This window comes from Lethenteron reissneri, chromosome 40, assembly GCF_015708825.2.
Source record: "Lethenteron reissneri isolate LAM-NWPU_2019-01 chromosome 40, ASM1570882v1, whole genome shotgun sequence".
Lineage (NCBI taxonomy): Eukaryota > Metazoa > Chordata > Hyperoartia > Petromyzontiformes > Petromyzontidae > Lethenteron > Lethenteron reissneri.
Window position 1 is genome coordinate 9525356 of NC_083818.1, and position 22002 is coordinate 9547357.

The following is a 22002-nucleotide window of genomic DNA, read 5'->3' on the forward strand; positions in this document are numbered from 1 at the left end:
AGTGGGTACACTGAGAAATAGAATATCAATCGAGGTAAATACAGAGCAGCAGGACAAGACGTGGGAAGAGAGTGCCAGACGGAAATAATCGCACAATATCTGAGAACGAATGGCGCAGAAGAAGATGGGAGCGATTGACGCTCAATAAAAACGCTGTGGATAAAGGAAGAGGAATAAAGGCAGAAGCAGATGGACAGACAGATGCAGTCCAAGACACACGAAGAACTTGACAGAATTGCTGGGTTTTCATATCGAATAAGTGGACATTATTCCGCTCGTGCGGATTGCTGTGCGCGTAGTCGGATGCGTAGAAAATGTTGAATTGGCACCACTGGTCCAGGATTACAAACCGATATGAACAATGCCTAGTGCTCATTTGAGTATGGGTACGCATTGACTCACTGAATTACTCGAATGAATACGATTAATTTGCACGGTACACGTGACCGTCTTTGTAAATTAAGACCAGAGTGTTTAGGCAGTTGTCTTTCGGTGTAATGCAAGACAGTTTAATGACTAAATTTCGATTTAAAGCTTTCGTGACTGCAGGGATTCATCTTCTTGGTTCTTTCGGTAAAGTCACGTAGAAGGAAAATAATAAAATTATAAAACTAAAAATGTATAAAATACAATTCTCACGACATTCAGACGCTGTCTTTCCGACAGCCCTGTTCTTCACCTGAGGACGGCTGCTTGCGTTGTGGCCGAAACGTCGTGAGAATTGTATTTTATAATGTTTTATTTTTATTATTTTATTATTTCCCTTCTACGTGACTTTACCAAATAAACCAAGAAGAGAAAAAAAAGTTTAATTACTGTAGAGATAATAAAAAATAAAACACTTGGACATAGTCTACATCCACTGCACTTGACTCCGATCCATTACAGTCCACATCACATTCCCCTCTGTAAGCAGTGGCAAATAATGTGTGTGTTCTTGCCACAGGATAAAGGTGTATGCTCATCCATACGGCATGTTTGGCGTGTTTTTTTTTTACATCACAGTAATGCATGTTGGCATGTTTTTACATCAAAGCAACCGAAATTAATAATTTTTTTAAAAAAACCTCATCACATTCCATTTTAAGGGGATGCTGGTGCCGTGGTGAGGCGTACCACACTGGACTTGCAATCCAGAAGTCGTCAGCTTCGATTGTCCCGGTGCCATGGTTGAAACCATCGGCGAGTTTTTTTGCCAAATGACCCCAACTGCCCTCTGTCCACACAGCCAGAGGACCACCAGCAGGAAGTCGATCTGCAGGTCGTGTGCAGTGGGCTGAGGTTGTGGGTACCGCTCACCTCTTCTAAGATCGTCTGACCAGCCTGCTAGAGGCGGTCAAATACTCGCTTTGAAGAGGCTCTCAAGAGCTCCCTCTAGTGGGGGCCCTTCCACCGACAGTGGTGTGAGCAAGCAATTGCAGGGCTGCACCTTTACCTTTTCTTTGTATAAATGTTGCAATTGTAGCTGGGAATGCTGCAAGAAGTTTACCTGACTTATTTTTTTCTTTCATGTTTGGTTACCAAGTCATCGTATATATGTTTCATCTTCACGTATTAACGGTAGTCTTTTCTTTTTTCCCCTCCTCTGGCTGTATTTGTGTTTCTTAGGGACATCTTGAGAATAGGTGTGACCCTGGCAGGCCACCAAAAGAAGATCCTCAACAGCATCCAGATGATGAGGGCTCAGATGAACCAGATTCAAGCTGTGCAGGTCTAATGAGAGGCGGCTCCCCACCGGCAAAGCGGTGCAATGATGCAGAGTGAACATTCTTCCTGCCTTGTCGTCCCCTCTTTGCCTGGACTTGCAAAAGTCACGTGTCAAAAGTTGTCATTGCAAACGCCGACCAAGCAGAGAGAAAACAAAGACACGAGCAGTAAAAGCAAGATGATAACGTTGTGTTGTCGAATGGTTAGAGTGTGAACTTGGGAAGAAGGTTTTGTTGAGCTCACGTGGTTTGTTATATCTATATTTTTTTGGTATAATCATGAACTCGATCATTAATTCAATCCAATTCGCAGTCCCCCATCCCCTCCCTCTCGCCCCCCTGAATATTGTTAGTTCTGGGCCATAAGGGGGGGGGAGAATAAAAACAATCATGAATGCGGAGTGAAGGAGTGTTGTGCACATCTCATCCGTGACTCTACCGTGGATATTTTCTAATCTGATGTGCAGAATATAAAATTGACCTTCGTGTCGTCGAGCTCTCAAAGTATATTCCTTCATCTGTGAAGATGAGTTTGATGGTTTCTGATAGGCACTAGACCTTGATGTTGAAGACTGGGATTAAGTATGTGCAGGGAAAGGATCTGTTGAACTGGGAAATTGAATTAAAGTTTGCTTCCAGAAAGAGGCCTTGCCTTTAATTCTTAAGTCACAGACTTTGGAAAATGCATCACAAGTAACATGTTTAATCAAAACGGCTACGCAGATACCTTCATATTGAAGGTTGTGCGTGGAAGTGGGGTTTTTTTCTTGCTTTTATTTTATCTCTCGTGTGAATTGCTCTTAAGTTATATGAAGTTTTTTTTTTCTTGATGATGGTGATATAGATTTGACTTCTTTATACCAATGTACCCAACCTTGTTTTTTTTTTTTACACTTCAGAAATGTAACTACCCCTTGGTCACAAACACACAGCAAGTAACGATCACTCATAAATAAATACACCAAATATATCACTGCAGCCCTGTTAATTTTCATTGTGCCATGATCAACGCTACCTATAATACAAAATGACACGATGTATTATTCAACAGTAAGTTTCCAAGGAAACATATCATTCAAAGGAATTATGAGTGGATTTTAAATATATATATTTTTTAATTTCAGATCATTAATCACCCTCGTGAAATTTAATGATTTTTTTTTTATAATTGTGGCTAATGCGTCAAAGTGGTGTGTGGCTTGGGTGTTGTTCCACGGTCTGGTTTTTAGTTTATCGACCACTGCCGTGAATCGCAAACGGTTGTGTGACCGCCGCTGCACGGCTTAATTTTCCCGGCATGCGCACGGCAAGTTTGATCACTTTGATCGTGTGCGTTAATCCTCGGCTCTGATAATGAATCGCGAACGATCGCTGCCGCCGCGTGCACCATTGAGATGTGGATAATTGGCAAGAGCAGCCATGGCAGGTGCCCCAGCATGCTGTGTGTAGGTGGCCAATGGCTTCTTTTTAACTAATAAAAGCATTTTACGTTAACGGTCGTGGATGATAAAAGTGCTCCCTCCTCTTTAGTCAGAAACTAACATGTACAAACGGTATCACTTTGGTGTACTCTGTTAATCTCAACCCGTGTTATGTTCATGCCTCTGAGAGTACTGATTGCCTGCAGGCACAGCCGTCTTCTCTGCATGTTTAAATTGATTCCGGACCGTTACAGCAAAGCAGATTTTTTTTTTATCCGGTAATGCCCATGCTAATGTTGCGAAAGAAATCTTTGTTTTTAGCCATGTACCACAAAGAGTTAGAAAGATAAACATGCCCCCTTTTAAAATGCACTGTGAAATGTAGAATGAATTGCAGCATTCTCCATACATCTCTCAGTTTTGTGTGGGTTATTCTGTGGACATTTGGGAAGGGGTAAAAGAAATTGGTCACTGTGGTTGGTGTACAACCGCTACGCTTGATTGTTTTTCACGACGAAGTTGGAACACGAGTTGTTTTGTTTTTGAATTCTTAAATTGTTTTGTGTACACTTGAACACATCTGCTATTGGTCACAAGAACAAAGGGAACACATTGAAATGAGCTTGGATGTCTCGATTTAAATCCCACTGTTTTGGCTTTAATTGTGCAATTCACGCTTGATTTGTAAGTGGTTCTCACATTATTTTGCTCTCTTTGTGCCGTGTATCACCACTGGTTTCATGTGTGCTTCACGCTCACAATTATCTTTATTTACCGATGCTATTGCTGACAACCTTGATGTGTACCGGGCTATGTCAGATGCTTAAACTGTTGTTGGTATTTTCTCACCATGGGGGTTTTTTCGTTGCACATTATTTGAACTGAAATATTCACAAGGATGGTCAACATACACTAGTCACACCTGAGTTCAATTTCAAATGTATAACTTTTTTTATTGACCACGCGTTTATTTTTTATTTCATGAAAAAAAAACGATATGCTAATAGAATATGACTGCTTTAAAGAGTGATTTCAAAAGGGGCTTTTTGGATGAGACTTTGTTTTAAACTTTAATATTGCAATATAAAAATGGCTTTAAAGGCTTTTTTGACAATAAGGAGTATATTATCCTCACACTGATTAATGCCTTTACATTACAGACCTTGACATTTGTGGAGCAGTTATTGCATTAGATATGAATGGTGGCAAGCACACACGCACTCACGAATGCAGATCCCACGTACGTATTATTATCATCGACCACACTATAGTGACCTAGGTTAATTTTCACTGAAGTAAAACATGATACCCATGCTGTTAATGGATAAAAAGGTGCACTCAAACATTGTGAAACTCTGGCCACATTTAACACAAAGAATACCATCATCCAAAAACTGTAAATGTTCATTCAATCAAATTAAGTATTCTTATACGTCGCTTATATATTTTTATAATTAGTTAATGACACAATTAGCATAGGGAGTTGTTTGGGAAGTTGAGGCTGCCTTCAAAAATACGGGGTCTAATTTGATTTTGTAATTGTGCAATTGGCACCCAAGTTTCACCCCTATGTGGGTCTCATGATGCCCTAACGGTGTCATTCTTTTATGAATGAGTTTTTAAGGAAACAGATCTTATATTAGATATTGCAGAACTGCCAAATTAAATATTTAAATCAACGATATGTAGACTTACATTTTTAAGACACTGCAGTTTCTAACACTAATCAGGACATAACAGGAAAAGACCTGTTATCTGCCACCCTATTATCCATGACTCCTATTATCCGTGGCAGGCAGTGGGTCTGGAAAAAAAAACGATTATCTGTAACACTGTTCTTCATATTCACTGAATACAACAAAATGGTTAAGTGAAGTCAAATCTCGGATAATTGGATATGCAAAATTGGTCCCCCACATCACGGATAAGAGGAGTCCCTCTTTAAATGCAAATTTCCATTTATAATGAAAAAAAAAACACTTCACATGATGATATTATATATGATAGAATACTAGGCAAGTCGATTCTTATTTCTTTTCAATTATTATCATAATTGTTGAGTGTGACATTTGGCAGTAGTAGAAGTTGCAGGCTTGGTAGGACTGTGGCCTTGAAAGGACTGCGTGTGATTTATTTAGCACTAAAAACCTTAGCAATAGCCATTTATCAAGGATTTCTGAAGGAGCATATTAAACAAATAGCGGAAAGAATAGTCGTTTCATTGCCCAGATTTTCCTCTTTGGTTCTAAAGTATTCACTTTTCCCTGAAAAGTTCATTTATAATAGATTTTGCTTATTTCACACAGTTAAACTTCGCTATCATTAAGTATACATACTTGGGCTTGTTTTGGCAAGTCGATTCGAGCATGTTTTATAGAAACACTCACGTGTATATAATTTTCGTTGACTGATGTGTATTTTAAAAATGACTTTCTTTTTATCAAAGTTGGAAAAAATTTACTGCATGCCACTTTTGAGATTAAAATGCTGACAACACTTTGAAAATAACTGCTCCTACAAATTAGTCTTCGGAGAGAGTTTGATTATTTACCAGTTAATTCGCAACATCCAACACTGACGGTTATTATTGGACTGCGATTTCTTCATTCAATGCTTTTCAATTCAAAGCATTCTGCTGTAGCTTATGTAGATATAAAGCATTTTTTTTACATACTAGTAGAAAGTTCGATGGAGACTTTAACATGTTTCAAGAATTTATGTACATTTTGTATTTAAGAGGTTTTGTTTTCCTTTTTTCTTCTTCTTTTCATCGTTTTGTATAAGTAATAGCAAATTGATGAATTGTACATACAAGTGAGTTGCAGGCTATTGGAGGCAGACAAGTTAAGATGTTTCGACTTTTATTGTCTTCCGATTGTTGTACCCTGCCATTTCTTTGCACAGTTTTCCGAATTGTCGTTTGCAATTTGTATTTATAAATACTGAAAGTATTCTTGGAAACTGTAGAAATAATGTCGAATACCTTTTTACAAATAAACAAAACAAAAATACCGAACTCTTCTGTCCTCTTGCTCTTTGTAAGACTACAAAAACAAACAAACAAAAAAATCGGTGGCTCAATCTGCCGACTGTGGTATTTGTGGCAGATTCTTTGCTCTCCGCTGCGTTTGCGGTCTGGGAGCTTCTTCAAGGTACTGGGCAAAAACGTTGGACGTCTTGCCAAACGCCGCACACGCGCACACACGCGCGGTTACGACCCGACTCCACCTCCAATTAGCACGGTTGGCTACGTGCGGTTTGTGCGAACGAAGTTCAACATACGTACAGCACAATGGCAAAAGCCTATTTCAGCCTGACGTCGTCTGTGAGTAGATGATAGAACAACAATTATCCGTCCTCTCTACTTCTCTCCTACCGCTGTCACCACCAGCGTTCTTCATGAGCAAGGCCCACTGCCCACTGGCGGCCCCTAGTTGCCTTTAGCTTGGCCTCTGACTTGTGGCCCCTGACTTGTGGCCTCTGACAAAACACAACACGTGAAACACACCCCCATCGATAATTGTTTTTTTACCCGTCTATCTGGCAACAAAACTGACACCTTTTTTACAAGGAGTCATGTTTGCATAGACCACAATACCTGCAGCCATAATCCAAACTTAAAACATAACTCTGATAATGTGCACTGTCCTTGACGTTGATTGTGCCACACCCGAGACAGCTTTCCTTAGAGCCTAGTCTCACATGGGTTGGACCAGAAGACGCCAAAAGGCGCACAACTCAAAGACAATGCACCATCAGAGTATGAGAGCTCGGGGTAAGCATTTACACAATTGGAACCTCATTTGCCAGTAAAAAATATGATAATTGTTTTTTTTACCCTTCTATCTGGCAACAAAACTGACATCTTTTTTACAAGGAGTCATGTTTGCATAGACCACAATACCTGCAGCCATAATCCAAACCTAAAACATAACTCTGATAATGTGCACTGTCCTTGACGTTGAATGGTCCACACCCGAGACAGCTTTCCTTAGAGCCTAGTCTCACTTGGGTTGGACCAGATGACGCCAAAAGGCGCACAACTCAAAGACAATGCCAGTCAGTTTTGTTGCCAGAAAGAAGGGTAAAAAACCAATTATCATATTTTTTACTGGCAAATGAGGTTCCAATGGTGTACACACCCCCATCGTCATCATCATCGCGCTGTCAAACGACCAGTGGTTTCATGTGTGGCGGCCCTCACACTGATGAAGTCGTATCGGCAAAAGTGCCCCTCCCCAATGCTCGACGCTTGTTTTTCATCTGCGCTCCTCCAGCAAGGCCTTCTGTCGAAGATGGTAGTCAACTTTTACAGCGTGGGAGAAAATGCTTATCAAATTGATGGCATTGTTTCATGGATGAAGGCCTCCCTATTGGACATGGATCATAGAGGTTATCTCAGCGATGTATAAAAGCTATTTAACGTTAGCGGTTAGATACCGTAGCATTGTATCGAGTTGTCTCTTTGATTACACAATTTAAGATGCTCCTTTTGAATATGCGCAACACATCTCGACGATTCTGTGCAGTCTAGTAATATGTTTGTTTTGTGTATTTTCCTGCGATGGTTGTGTGTCAGTTTATGTTATGCCAAACTGCTTGAGTTGGGCAGTGTGAGTCTTTATGCACATTCACTGATCTAAGGCATCCCTAAGCAGTAATTATTAATTTATATCGGTGCTTTCCTTATTATACGCAACTCGTGCAAATTTGGTTGAAACAAATCAGAACACATTTTTACTACAGAGGCGGGAGCAAGGAAAATTACCTTTTTTTGTAAAGTATAAACTTTGTTTTAGTGTTGTTTAAAGCTAGCATAAAAATATTGACTACAAAATTTGCCTCAGGTCGTGTTTCAAAAGTAGTTTATGTAGGAACATTCCCCGGCGTATCGTGCGTTTAAAAAAAAAGTTATTCAGGGGCTGACAATTGTGATATTTCAGCACGAAGACAAATATGGTACTGGTTTTAAATTTTACTTCATTAACGTAATAAGTGCCACTTATTCAACTTACAGTTGTTGGGGGAAATTTACAGGATGAATAAAACTGCACACTTCTTTCCACAATAACGTATCATCCTTGCCAACAAAATACAATGGTATGGATTCTTCATATTGTGATGAATAACTGCATTTTAGATGTAGTAGATTTATTTTTGACAAATCCTATCCAATCACAGACAGTTAAAATTGGGCACAGAGTATAAAAATATCATAAATCACCGTAAAAAATCCCACTCATAGATCCATGAAATATAAACTATTCCTTTTGGAAAAGCGGTTAGCCACCCAACTTTAAAATGTCCATCATTTGAAAAATAATACGAATTTATCTTCCACTACTCACTGTAAATCCAGTGACTCGCTTTGGTTTTAAGTTTGTATATGAATTTTTTTTTATATATATAATAATGAGACAGTGTTGAAATAGATTTATGTGATAATCACATGACGCGGGGCGTTGTGGGGTGAGTTCGCGAGAATATACACGAGGGGTTATTTTCCAAATGGCCAGCATTAATCTCCTACTTTGCTGGCAATTCAAACGTGTTTCGCTTCTCACCAACATATTTTACGCTGAACTTTCCTGGAAATATCAGGGGAAACATTTCCAAGTGTGCAACAGTTTGTCTTCTTGTCCAGTGTGTTGAAAAAAAAAGAGAATGCTGAGTGTATCGTTAAAAAAAAAAGAAATATATCTTTTGAAATGGTGAAGGCGATACTGAATGATGGGGGTTGAAGAGAAACACAGGACGTTTCTTGACCGACAACGCCGTGTTTAATATATTCCAGTCTTCCCTTGCTCGCTCTTTGCTGCTCGTATTAGACCCCTTATTAACAGTTTCCATAGGCAGTTTAGTTGAACGATGTTCACCTTCCACTCTTGCAGAGAAACGCATGCATTGCCGTGGGCAGATGATAAATTGCAAGGTGCACGGTCATGTGAAGTGATCTGGTCGTCTGTCAATGGCGTGAAAGGGTTTCACGGCGTAACGTCGACGGTTCAAATTTATTGCGGGGTTCACTCAACCAATCATCCTCAAGGTGTCGGGAAAATAGGTAACACATTGTGCGGCTGCATCGCTGGGCGGAAACGTATCAGGCATCATCCTTTTGAGAGGATGGCACCTGCCATGGGCATGGTGACTTTCATCCATAATACTCAAGATCATGAAATGCCTGATTGATCGTACTTTGTATTAACTCAGCATTGATATCAAAGGGACACATGTGGATAGACAATGGCTAATGGCGATCCAAATGACTTCATAGTTCTGTTCAGATCACATTATAACGTATATTAAAATGCCAATATTAAACATTCTACAAATTTCAAACTTTTGTGTTTACATGTGCATGTGTGTATAGGTAAGATGAACACAAAGTGTTACTTTTTAATATTAATTAGGAAATTAGAGGATCTGCTTAATTAGATAACACTTTACTTATTTGCTTTGCTCATTGTTTTAGATCGGGACGTTTTAAAATTTAGCTGTAAACAATCGACAATTAACGAAAGAGTAACTTCTATTGTGGATTGTATTACACATTAAATATATTCCTTTCCTAATATCACACAGCAAAACCATTCGAATGTGTTTGTGTTTTAACGCAAATATTTGTTTCAATTCTCGCCAATTTGATTAATTTTAAGATACCATCCTACGTAATCGAAACCCACGTAAAACGTACAAGAAATAACCAAATGTGAAATAAAGTAATTACGGTATTTACGTGTTTAAATAGAGTCCGCATGCACTGCACAGCCACCGGTGTTGTATGCACCCCTTATGCAACGTACAGACTCAGAACATTTAACGTCAAAACATAATACGAGCCCCTTTTCCGATGTTAATCTTTTGGAAGTATTTCTTTTAATGTTTTTTTCATGCCCTTTTTTTGTTATTCCTTCTCATTCCCACCTTTCCCTCTTTCTCCCTTTACCATGGAGATGAGTGGAATGGGACTCGGGTTCTGGCAAATGCTTGAACGCAGTCAAACTTAAAAGGGCTCCCCTGTGAGAGTGCGGAGCTCACGTGGCAGTATGAAGCGCCGAGTTTCTCTGCTGTCCAGCGCCGTAGCCAAAGCAAACAGCGAGCTCAGTTGCCTGGACCCCCCCCACCTCCCTCGTTCCCCCCCACCACCTCCCTCGTTCCCCCCCCCCCACCTCCCCCGTCTCCCCCCCCACATCCCCCATATCCCCCCCCACCTCCCCCGTCTCCCCCCCCCCCACATCCCCCGTATCCCCCCCACCTCCCCCGTCTCCCCCCCCCACATCCTCCATATCCCCCCCTACCTTCCCCGTCTCCCCCCCCCACCTCTTCGTCTCCCCCCACCTCCCTCTTCTCCCCCCCACCTCCCTCTTCTCCCCCCCCACCTCCCTCTTCTCCCCCCCCACCTCCCTCTTCTCCCCCCCCCACCTCCCTCTTCTCCCCCCCCACCTCCCTCTTCCCTCCCCCCACCTCTTCCTCCCACACTCCCCATACTTCAGCTTCCACCCAACTCCTATTCCCGGGCACCACGGACCCAGCTCGCGACGTGCGGATTGTGGAAATGGTTCACGCCGGCTATAGGGTCGGGAACAAAGTCATATTAGCCAGCGGGTCAACTAAAACAATTGTAGGCCAGAAGGCCACACCACACACCGCACACCGCCAGGGCCTCCTCTCATCCCCCCCCCCCCCCCCAGAATGCCTCTTCTTAAATGAAACCCACTCTTCTGTGGCCACGATGGAGGCGGTGAGAACAACCGATTCAGTTGTTTGCACCCAAAATCCTGTATTTCAGCATCGCGTTTATTACTCAACCGGTGGGAAAAGTGCCATCCCAACATCTGCCTGTTAATTGGATAAGGAGCGTTAAGTCTTGGGAACGAACACAAGACCACGCTTTCTGGGTCAGTGGCTTGAAACCTGGTTCTGGGAGACTGGGTTTTTGGCCACTTTTGTGAATTAAAGCTTGTTTGATTTATTCTGGTGACATCATCGGAAGACTTGCATCGCTCATCCGGTGACTTTTCCGTGCTTAGTTAAATCGTTTTGCTCTGATTGTTGAAAAATTATGTCTTTGGCACGTGGACAAGACCTATTAGCAGTTTATATATATATAATGTAATCCATGTATAGATACCTCACTCATTTCTAATGACCCTCTTCTCGACACGTAATTGAATACTGTGAAAGCGATGGCTCTGTATCTTCGAGAGGGGAGTGTTGAAATACTTAATAAGCACAATGAGATTAGTGGGAGACACGCGGAGGCTTTTCACTTGAAATGTATTTTTCTCTCTCTATAATATCTCCATCTTATTTTAGTGGAGTATCGATAAATTCATCACCCTGCACGCGATACCAAAATGACTCGTGAGAGCTATGATGTCGTGATAATTGGTTCTTTACCCTTCTATCTGGCAACAAAACTGACACCTTTTTGCAAGGAGTCATGTTTGCATAGACCGCAATACCTGCAGTCATAATACAAACAAAAGAACATAACTCTGATAATGTGCACTGTCCTTGAAGTTGATTGGTCCACACCCGAGACAGCTTTCCTTCGAGCCTAGTCTCATATGGGTTGGACCAGATGACGCCAAAAGGCGCACAACTCGCGCGTGAGTTGTGCGCCTTTTGGCGTCATCTGGTCCAACCCATATGAGACTAGGCTCGAAGGAAAGCTGTCTCGGGTGTGGACCAATCAACTTCAAGGACAGTGCACATTATCAGAGTTATGTTCTTTTGTTTGTATTATGACTGCAGGTATTGCGGTCTATGCAAACATGACTCCTTGCAAAAAGGTGTCAGTTTTGTTGCCAGATAGAAGGGTAAAGAACCAATTATCATATTTTACTGGCAAATGAGGTCCCCATAGTGTAGAAGCTATGATGTCATTTTATTTCACTATGACCAGCGCATTCAGATGGCCTATTCGAACGGTGAAATCCATCGTTGTGTTCACGTCCCTTGAACTAAAAGGACATTAACACGAGCAGCATCTGGTTTCCGATTGGCTGGGATGGCCACGCTAGCTGTCCCTTCATCTGCCCAAAGCACGTGCTGAAACCTGGTCTCTTCGAACTGGTTTTTAACGCACAGAGTAGCTCCGTGGTCTTGCAACATTGCAAACTTGTCTGGGGAATGTTTGAGATGTAAAGATGGTCTGTGTTTTTGACCGGTGGTGCCTGGAGCTTTTATAGTTAATTATTTAAATAATAAATACAAAAGCAGAACACATGAAAAGTTTAAGAACACAAAACCATGTTTATATGCCACTAAAAATGTTATCCAAGGGAAAGCTGCTGCACAAACCAAACTTGATGTGGCTAGAAAATAGACGTTTGTAGCCGGTTGCTCAACAGCTGCATTGGTTTCGGAGATTTGACAGACTATTGGACTTGCACCGCATACGAGACCATCCCTGATGTTGGCGATGTTCTTGCTGTGCACATTCATATGAACCCTCAACATCGTCACGCGTTGCAAACTGTGATGTGCCCATTGTTCATGTTCTCCAGGTACGAGATTATGGCAAACAACTGTACTCCGTTGAATGATTTAATTTGATAATCGTGAATTACTGCGATGCAAACTTCACCAGGAGTTGGCCTGTCAAGTATTATGCATATTAATGAATATTATCATGTTTAAAACAAAAAAAACTGTGTTCACCAGACAGGTTATCTAACTTATAGGGTACTTGTCAGCCGCTAAGTACTGCAATTATATTTGTTATCATCCAACAGTCATTATCAAATGGTAAGATTGGGTCCTGCCATATGAATGTGCAATTTCCACCACTGGCTCAAGGAAAGCAACGGAGAAGGACATCTCCCCTGCCCCCGCTTCGAATGGAGCAGAAATCTGTTTTGTTTGACTGTGGTTTATTATTTAAAAGTGCTATTGTTACATGTGCTTTCAATTCCAATGTCTCTTTCCTGTTACGAGGCCTTGGTTTGGCTCTTTGAGCTATTATTCCCTCCGTGCATTGCTAAACATTTATTACAGTGCACCGATACAAATTCCAACCACACTTTCAATACAAAAGATGCCTTTTAATTCTGTATCGGAGAAGTCAAACCTGCCCTGTGACATTCTGAGCCAAGGACAATATGGGGTACTGTGCCGCTCTGAGAGAGAGAGCCATATTGCACTAATTCACTGCTGTTATTAAACAAAATAATATTTACGTCCTAGAGTAATGAAATCGAAGACATTAAGGAATAAAGCATGCATTTCATAGTTAATAAAGTAACGTCGCTAAGCATATTTTTTTTTTTTAATAATTTATATTCATTCCGAGCTCAGCATTTTTAGGGCATTAAACTCAACAGTGGGTAGTGCAGTCTGTCTGCTGCTGTGCATCTTTAATCAGTGGAGTTATATTATTCAACAACATGGATGGATGTAAGGAAGATGATCGTAGTGAAGGTGAGCGAAGCTTCGGGTTTTTTTTTAAGTTTGTATCACCGTCTCGGTTTGTTTTCACGTGATCTCGTCCGGGGCTCGTGGTGTTTTTGCCAGTTGCAGATCAAGTTTGCGTAACATTGAAATGGTTTTATCGAACATAAGTGTAGCGTCGGGCATTGCGAGGTATGAAAGTGTGAACGTTATGTGTTGCTACTGACGTTCAAACACAAATGGCATTTTTACAATTTTCTGAACTGATACTTTTTTTTTCGTAAAAAAAGTCACTGAAATATGAACGCATTGTACAACATGATTTATAAATTTATCACCACATCAAAATATTTCCCTCGGTGCAGCTTTGTCGACCATGAAACTATTAAAATAAGAAAAAAAGTGTACATTTTTATAACTTAAGTTTGACTTTGTTTATTATCACGAAAGTCATGCAAAGTGTCATGAATTGTGCTTATCGTGAAACCATGTGGTTGGAAACAGGAGGGAATGATTTATTCAATGAAAATAGCTGGAAAACAAACTAATCTAATACACTTGGCGGAACGAATTGTGATGTGGATATGCAATGTTGCTGTTGGTTCCAATGTGTGCACGCACGTGCTTTTTTGCAATGTTTAAACCACAATGCATTCAGTTGGAATAAGGATTTTTGGTTAATAATAAACGCTTGTTTCTTTGTTTTGTTTATTTTTTACGAATTGTATTAGCTCACAATTCCCAAGATTAAATTGTTCCATAGTTTTAATATAAAAAATATATAGGGCAGCAACAATGTTGCATTGTTGTTTTGTGTAAATTAGAATCACTCGCAAACTTCAAAACCGTTTTTTCGCTTGTTTTTTTACGTATAGCAAGCACCAGTCAAATTAAGTATGCACTTGATGTATACATGAATATTTGCCTGTATTTGTATGTGTACATAATTCATATTTCTTTGCTGGTGTTCGTTTTGTTGACGCGTAGACAGATTTATAATTAACTTATGTGCAGGAAAGCTTCTCACCGAGTCTTGTGACTCCTTTTATGTGTATTTATTGAAAGTTATTTTAATGAGTTTTTTTTTTACGCGGTAGGAAATTCGAGTACTTGGTAAAAATATATCATACTGGGAGGGGGCAAACAATGCTCCAAAAATCCACGATTATACTCCTAGACACCTTCACCTTCATTTGTTGTGACATTAATGATTAAATTGTGCATTAAAGACGGATATTCTTTGGGTCTTTCGGTAAAGCCACGGAGGTGGTTCAACGAAAATTTATATTTTTGGTAATTTTCTTTGATCCTACCCCACATCACCCCTCTCTGTCTTTCCTCCCTGGCTCCTCCCCCCCCCCCCCTCCTCTTACCTATATAGCATCTTGTTACAGCAGCCCTTTTGCCCACTTCAGCAATTGTTTCTTGCTGTGGTTGTCCCACCTGATGACGGACGCTTGTGTTGCGCCCGAAACGTCGTGATTTAATTTATTTCATCGTATACCTACGTGATTTTACCGAAAGAACCAAAGAGTATGGATCCCTGCAGTCATGAAAACTTAAAATCTAAACTATCTACGTGACTTTACCGAAAGACCCAAAAAATATGAATTATTGCAGTCACGATAGCTTTAAGTCAAGATTTTACAGATAGAGATTTCCATAATGGGTGTTTTTGGGTTAGATCGCGTACATTTTTGTTTACGTGACAAACCTTACCCATTGGCTGTGCTGGGTCATGTTGGGTTTAACGACCCACAGCCAATACGATCTAACCAACTAAAAAAAACCTCTTATTGATACATTTGGTCGCGAAAGCCTTCGTGATATATTGATGTAGGGTGCCCAGGCGTAATGCTTATCACACTGGACTTGCAATGAAGAGATCGCCGATTGCATTTTCTGGCACAGCATTTGAACAATAGGGGGGACGTTCCTTAAGCCCACTGCCCGTCTTTGTCTACCCAGCACTATAAATGGATGCAGCACACAAAGTCGAGCAACAGGTCACTTTTAGTGGGGCAATGTGTAAGGGGCCGTCCATAAATGACGTCACGCACCTGGGGGGGGGGGGGTCAGACATTTGTGACGATGTGTGACGAGGGGGGGGGGGGTTGAGAAATGTGACGTCACATCAAAATGCGCAACTTTAAATACATATAGACAACACGTTCTACTTAATTAAATATACTTTTTAATAAATGTTTTCTCCTACAACATCAGAGTGCAGCGCCACATTAAATACGCACTACAATGACAATAGTTTAAAGCGATTTGAAGCATGTTTTATTGTTTGCGGGGGGGGGGGGGCAGAGCTTTGTGACGTCATTTGGGGTTTGTCTGATTTTTTGTGATGCCGTGTGACGATGGGGGGGGGGGGGGGGTGTTAAAAATCGTCCAAAATCGCGTGACGTCATTTATGGACGGCCCCTAAGTACTCTCTCGTCTTCTACAATGTCTGACCAGCATGGACGAGTATGTATGTTGCACTTCTTCATCAGCGTACATAACCAACGGTGCTAATCAGAGGTGTGAAAGAGTAGGCCAAAGTACCCTCGAGAAGGGCTCCCTCATAGCTCCCTTTAGTTGGGGTCCTTCCGCCAATCTTTTGCGTGGGCCAGGAATTGCAGTGCTGCACCTTTGAACTCTTTTCAATTTGATCTGAACGGAGAAGGCAACTTAAGTTCACAAGATTGATATCCCCACGGACTCTATTTTATAAGTTTAAAGCGGCAATGCGAATGCTTAACAGCATCCACGTGGCAATGTGAGGTTACACATCAGCTGTGTTTATAATATAATTTTATGCAGATATCCACATTTATTTAATATTTTTCTTCTGCAGTTTTCATTGAAAATGCAATATTTGATATCTCAAAAACTTGATGTGATAGACAAAAACTGATGCCAGATTTGAAATCAGCACCCCAAAATTACCTTAAAACCGTTGGAATACCTTATGCCAGAAAAAGTGTGTTGACCAGTGTTATTGTTGCTGTGTGCTTAAAACCAGGAGCAACGCTTCCGTGCATGAACGGCCACTTGTGTAATTGCAAAACGGTGGATCTAATATAGTATTTGTCGTAACATTAAAACGTTTGACACGCAGCAATTCGCGCATTTATTTACATTATAAATACATACTGCAAGTCACGTTATTCGTACCCTCTACATTGCGAGTGTTGAGTTAAATATATAAAAGTTAATTTGCAGCGATCTGTTTTACATTCACGATAGTATTGTTGTAAGGACCTAACCGAGCGTAGCTTGTATATCACCGATCATAAAATCCTGTGTATGGAAGTGAAGTGAAATGCCTCATTTTAGTGAAAATAAGTTACGGGTAAAATAAATACAATCCTCTCTACAGTCACCGTAGCCGACTGTGCTTCGGTTGAAGCGGTGTTGCTATTGGCTTAGCTGGGTTCCCGCTTACCCTTCAGGCACTCTTTCTAACTCAAAACCTCCCCAAATTGTCCCGAGCAGCTCGCCTTTATTTTTAACTCCACGAGCCTCAGAGCTTTTGTCACTCTTCCTGGCTCGCGTCGAAGTGGATTTTTGTTGTTAATTGGTTTTTTACCCTTCTATCTGGCAACAAAATTGACACCTTTTTTATTAAAAAAAGTGTCAGTTTTGTTGCCAGGTAGAAGGGTAAAAAAACATACTCTGATGGTGCATTGTCTTTGAGTTGTGCGCCTTTTGGCGTCATCTGGTCCAACCCATGTGAGACTAGGCTCCAAGGAAAGCTGTCTCGGGTGTGGACCAATCAACTTCAAGGACAGTGCACATTATCAGAGTTATGTTTTTTGTTTGCATTATGACTGCAGGTATTGTGGTCTATGTAAACATGACTCCTTGTAAAAAAAAAGTGTCAGTTTTGTTGCCAGATAGAAGGGTAAAAAAACAATTATCATATTTTTTACTGGCAAATGAGGTTCCAATGGTGGATTTTTGTTGTTGTCGTCGCTATTTAATTTCCATACGTTCGTAAGTCATAAAAAAAGCATAAATAAATCGCGAGCACACAACCTGAAGCGTACCTTGAATTTTTTTTCACCTCGTTATAGGGATGACTTATAAGTGTTTGATTTCACTCGTATTTAAATACACATTTAACTCGTGTGCAATATTGAAAGTAATTTTATCGTGTGAAAGTGCTGACAATTTCACGTTCTCTAGGCATACATTTTTAACTTGTGTTAAACTACACAGTGGGACCTTTTTGCCAGAATCATTTTGTCGCAGCTCACCCGGAGCTATAAGTGCTCCGATGCGTGCATTATCTTTGCACTGTTCGGTTCGCTTTTTGGCGTTCCCTGCTCAGACACAGGTGAGACAAGGCCCTAAAGAAGGCTGTCTCTGGTGTAGGCCAATCAGTTTCAAAGACAATGCCATACATTACGAGAGCATGCTTGTTGGCAAGTTCACCACAAATACGTGTGGATAATGCAGACTTGATTCCTCGTAAAAAAAAATCTATTTGTTGTTTGAACAGCTTAACACCTGATTAATGGCCATAAAGTGTAACACCTTTTCTGATTATTTATCATACTTGTGTTAAACTGCCCATCCACAAATATAATCATTCAGTAAATTTAGCTGTGACGGTCCCACCTGATGACGGAGACTTGTGTTGCCTCCGAAACGTCGTGATTTATTATTTGATTTATATTATTATTTATATATATTTTAAATTATTATTATTATTACTTATTTTTACCTACGTGACTTTACCGAAAAAACCTAAGAGTATAATCCTGCACGTCTGCAGCTGTTGTTAGTTAAAGGTACAGCCCTGCGACTGCTCGCTCGCGGCCTTACTGATGAGAGGGCCTCCACTAGAGGGAGCTCGAGAAAGCCCCTGTCGAGGGTAGCTGTGATCACCCTACAAGATTTGTTAAAATGTTCACGTTTTGTTTGATGGTCAATGTTTGGGGGACAGTGTGCTCTACTATTAATTTCACGATATATCAGACTGCTGAATGACGTAACTCGAAACGACGAAATACAAGAGCCGATGGGTGAACTGTACAATGCATGCCAGGTTTTGAAAATATAGGTGAACGGAGGTTTTGTCTCCCGTGCGTGGGATGTTCGCCACATAGTTAGAACAAGGTGGCTAATATTCGCACTGCATCTCCATAGAGTCTATAGTTTTTAAAATGTAACGTTAGCATATTCTTCACGTTAACATTTATGGCTTTCTATCAGTCAATTGCTGGATGAAGGCCTCTCCATCCGGGTTTTTCTTGGGAGTTGTTTGACCCTACTTCACCACACTGGTCAGTGGTACGTGCCTTGCGCATGTTAGTTTGTATATCTATACTCTTAGGTTTTTTCGGTAAAGTCACGTAGGTAAAAAATAATAAAAAGAAAATAATAATAAATGAAAATAAATCAGTGATTTAATTGATTTATTTTCCTTTATTATTATTGTATTTTTATTATTTTTTACCTACGTGACTTTACCGAAAAAACTTACGAGTATGAATCCTTGCAGTCACGAAAGCTTCAAATCTAGAATTAAAGTTTGTATATCTCTTGCACCAATGTGTGCCCTATTTCAGTGCAAAATGTATTCCGTTGAAATTTGTACTTATTTACTTAAGGAAATGTAATTAGTTTGGGCTTTTGCTTGATATGCTGATTGGAAGTGATGTACTCTGTTACTTTCTGTTCAGATTAAAGAGAAACTCATGAAGACTTTTTGAAAGTCGTACGATGTTCTGTAACACTGGGCGTAAAGACAAATAAAGAGTCCCTAAAAACGCAAATTAAATAACATTTCTCGATTACGTCTTCATATAACTTGCGATGGAGCTACTGCTTCGTTTTCATTAGCAAATCAATGCTCTTAACACATTTTAAAGACACGTGATATCTTACGAAAAAATATATTTTCTTATTCGCAAAAAATGCACTTTCCTAATGAAACTATATATCCCCAAAGCAATGGGTCTATTTATTGTGGGGCCGGGGGGGGGGGAGTGGAGTTAGGTCGGTGGGAGGGAAATCCCTGAACATGGAATTTCAGGATCTGTAACGTATAATTACTAAATCTCGACGTCCTGCTTTCCGACACGCACACAAAGGGAGAAAGTCTGGACATGAAGCAGAAGCAGCTGCAAAGCACAAATCGTCGCAAAGGACATCATTGTCCATGTTGTTACGTCGGTGGTTTTTACCAAGAGCCCCCATCGATGCTTGGGAGGTTGGACGGACGCAGCTGAACGACTTTTCCCTTCACCCTTTGATTTCACGACGCGCCAGAGCCAGTCGAGGAATTGTCACATCGACGACAACGCGACATTGTCCGTGCGCCTATGATCACGCCGCGTGCTAGCGAGCGTGTTTTATATCCCGGTGCCGTCTCGTTTCCAGACATGCGGCACCTCCGTTGTGCGGGAATACGATGTCGCGTTTTGACACGTGGCGTGCGCGGAGTGGAATTGCACCTCAGCAATGCGATTGCGTAAACACGCGTGCGGTGTATGGGCATTACCCATGGTATTATGAACTACTCCGTAGAAAAAAAAAATATGTTGTTTGTGTGTAATATAATGTAAAATTTGTACAAATAAGTGTCATTAAAAGTAATGTTTATTAACTTTGCTTATGGGACCTTCAGATTAACGTGACTCGGTATATTGTTTTTAAAGATGCAATGTTGAAGTCTTATCACAAATATAAAATATACGTATCTAGTTGGCTTGTTTGTATGAATTTTCGATACATCCATTGCCGTCACCTGTTGTTGGCGTATTTTATTTTGTTTAACTTTTTTTTAAGATAACCAATGCATGGTATGTAACTTACAAAAAAATACTTTTGGTACCACCCGACTCACAAACTAATTGTAAACATCGTTTTTACAAAATTCCTAGTCGCTTAATTTGAAAAAAATTAAATACGACATTGACAAATATCCACGACCAAGACAAACACCTCGCCGTCGTTATCCAGAGAGCCCCAATCAAAGCTGAAAAGTGTTTACCACCGACTTTCTCCACGTATGAATAAAACATGGTCATCACGGGTGAACTCGATAGTGAGAGCCCTGCTCCATTTCTGGCGATAAGTAAGGCCATTAGGATAGGAGAGAGAGAGAGCTTGCCGTGCTTAACAGCTACGAAAGACCAAATGCTACCTCCTCCCCCTCTTTAGAGTCTCAAGCGTTGAGCTCGTAAGAAATGAAAATCTGGAATTCTCCTATAAATGTGCACCCCCGTTTGTATTAACGCATGCATTATTCATGTGGTGGGCTAACGTGTTGATGCAGATGTGTATGCTGATTTGTTTTATGCAACAACAACAACACACAAAAAAATAGGGCCCAGGGCATAATTGTTGGATTTGGTTCATTATGGAATGCACTTCGCGTCTACGGAAATCCATTCTGCGAGGGTGATGTGCTTACGTCTATAACCGGGTGTTTGGGGAATGGGATTTTTTTTGCGAGTTGGCACAAACCCTATACATTGCTGAGCAGTGCCAATTTAAATCGCACTCGGGAACGATGCTGTATGAGCCCGGTGCTCGATCTCACTTTGTGAGTATCAGGCTGTATATTTTTACGAAAATGATTTTGGCATGAATTTGAGAAAATGTGTGGTGGTTTTTGAGCTCCCCGGTGTGAGAGTTTTTGGTGTTGCCACGTGTTGTCCGGCACGACGTTCGACATTTCCCTCCGAGTGCTGCCAGCTTCTTCGGGTGGATATTCGATTCCTGAAGAAGCTTCCAGCATGTGGAGTGAAACGTCGGACATCATGTTGGACGGCACGCAGGTCCAACTGCAAAGACGTACCACAAGTCGTGGTCGAATATAGTAAAATGTTTATGAAAAAGTTCACTGCAATTGGTGAGATAGTAATGCTCCCTGCAAACTCCTCTACTGTGTCTGGCTTATTCGGCTTATCATACATAACAGATGGGTGTATGGGCATACATCTCAAATTGTATTTAAATGCATCGTTATTGCCTACATGTGATATATTGAACACGAGTGTGTTTTTCAAGTGTGTGGATAATGTACTCAAAAAGGTGATACATGAGTTTGCAGTTGTGTTTTGGTTGTTGTAATGATGAATAGCATACACATGCCTTCACAATAACAAATCAGGTTAATGTTTTAAATAAAATAAAATAAGGTGTAGTAAATAATATATGATGTATTAGATTTACATCTCTTTAATTTTAAACCCAAACGCACGCTAAACGTCCGCTTCCAAAAACACACACACGCGAGTATTGATTTCAGTGATGCTGTGGAAAAGCCGTGCAACTTTCTTTCCAAGCAAACTGCCTCAGATATTTTTGCTGCCACTGGAACCTTGTCTCACACACTCGTCTGGCAGACACCCCCCCCCACCCCCTAAAATTTTTTAAAAGATGCTCCCACTCTTTGTGCGAGGATTTCTTTCAGATAAGGAGATTCCTGGGCACACAGCAGCCTTGGACTAGTGGGTGCAACTTTAGAAGGG

At 40.8% G+C, this 22002-nt stretch overlaps 1 protein-coding gene across 1 annotated transcript in view; it reads left to right on the forward strand.

Annotated features, from left to right (window-relative positions):
* LOC133352489 (ephrin type-B receptor 2-like) overlaps positions 1-6136 on the forward strand; it is a 141525-nt gene extending 135389 nt beyond the window's left edge. The window contains 1 exon segment of the mRNA XM_061568167.1: positions 1609-6136. Within this exon segment, the coding sequence (XP_061424151.1) occupies positions 1609-1717 (109 nt within the window). The 3' untranslated portion in view covers positions 1718-6136.
* Positions 6137-22002: the final 15866 nt, after the last annotated feature.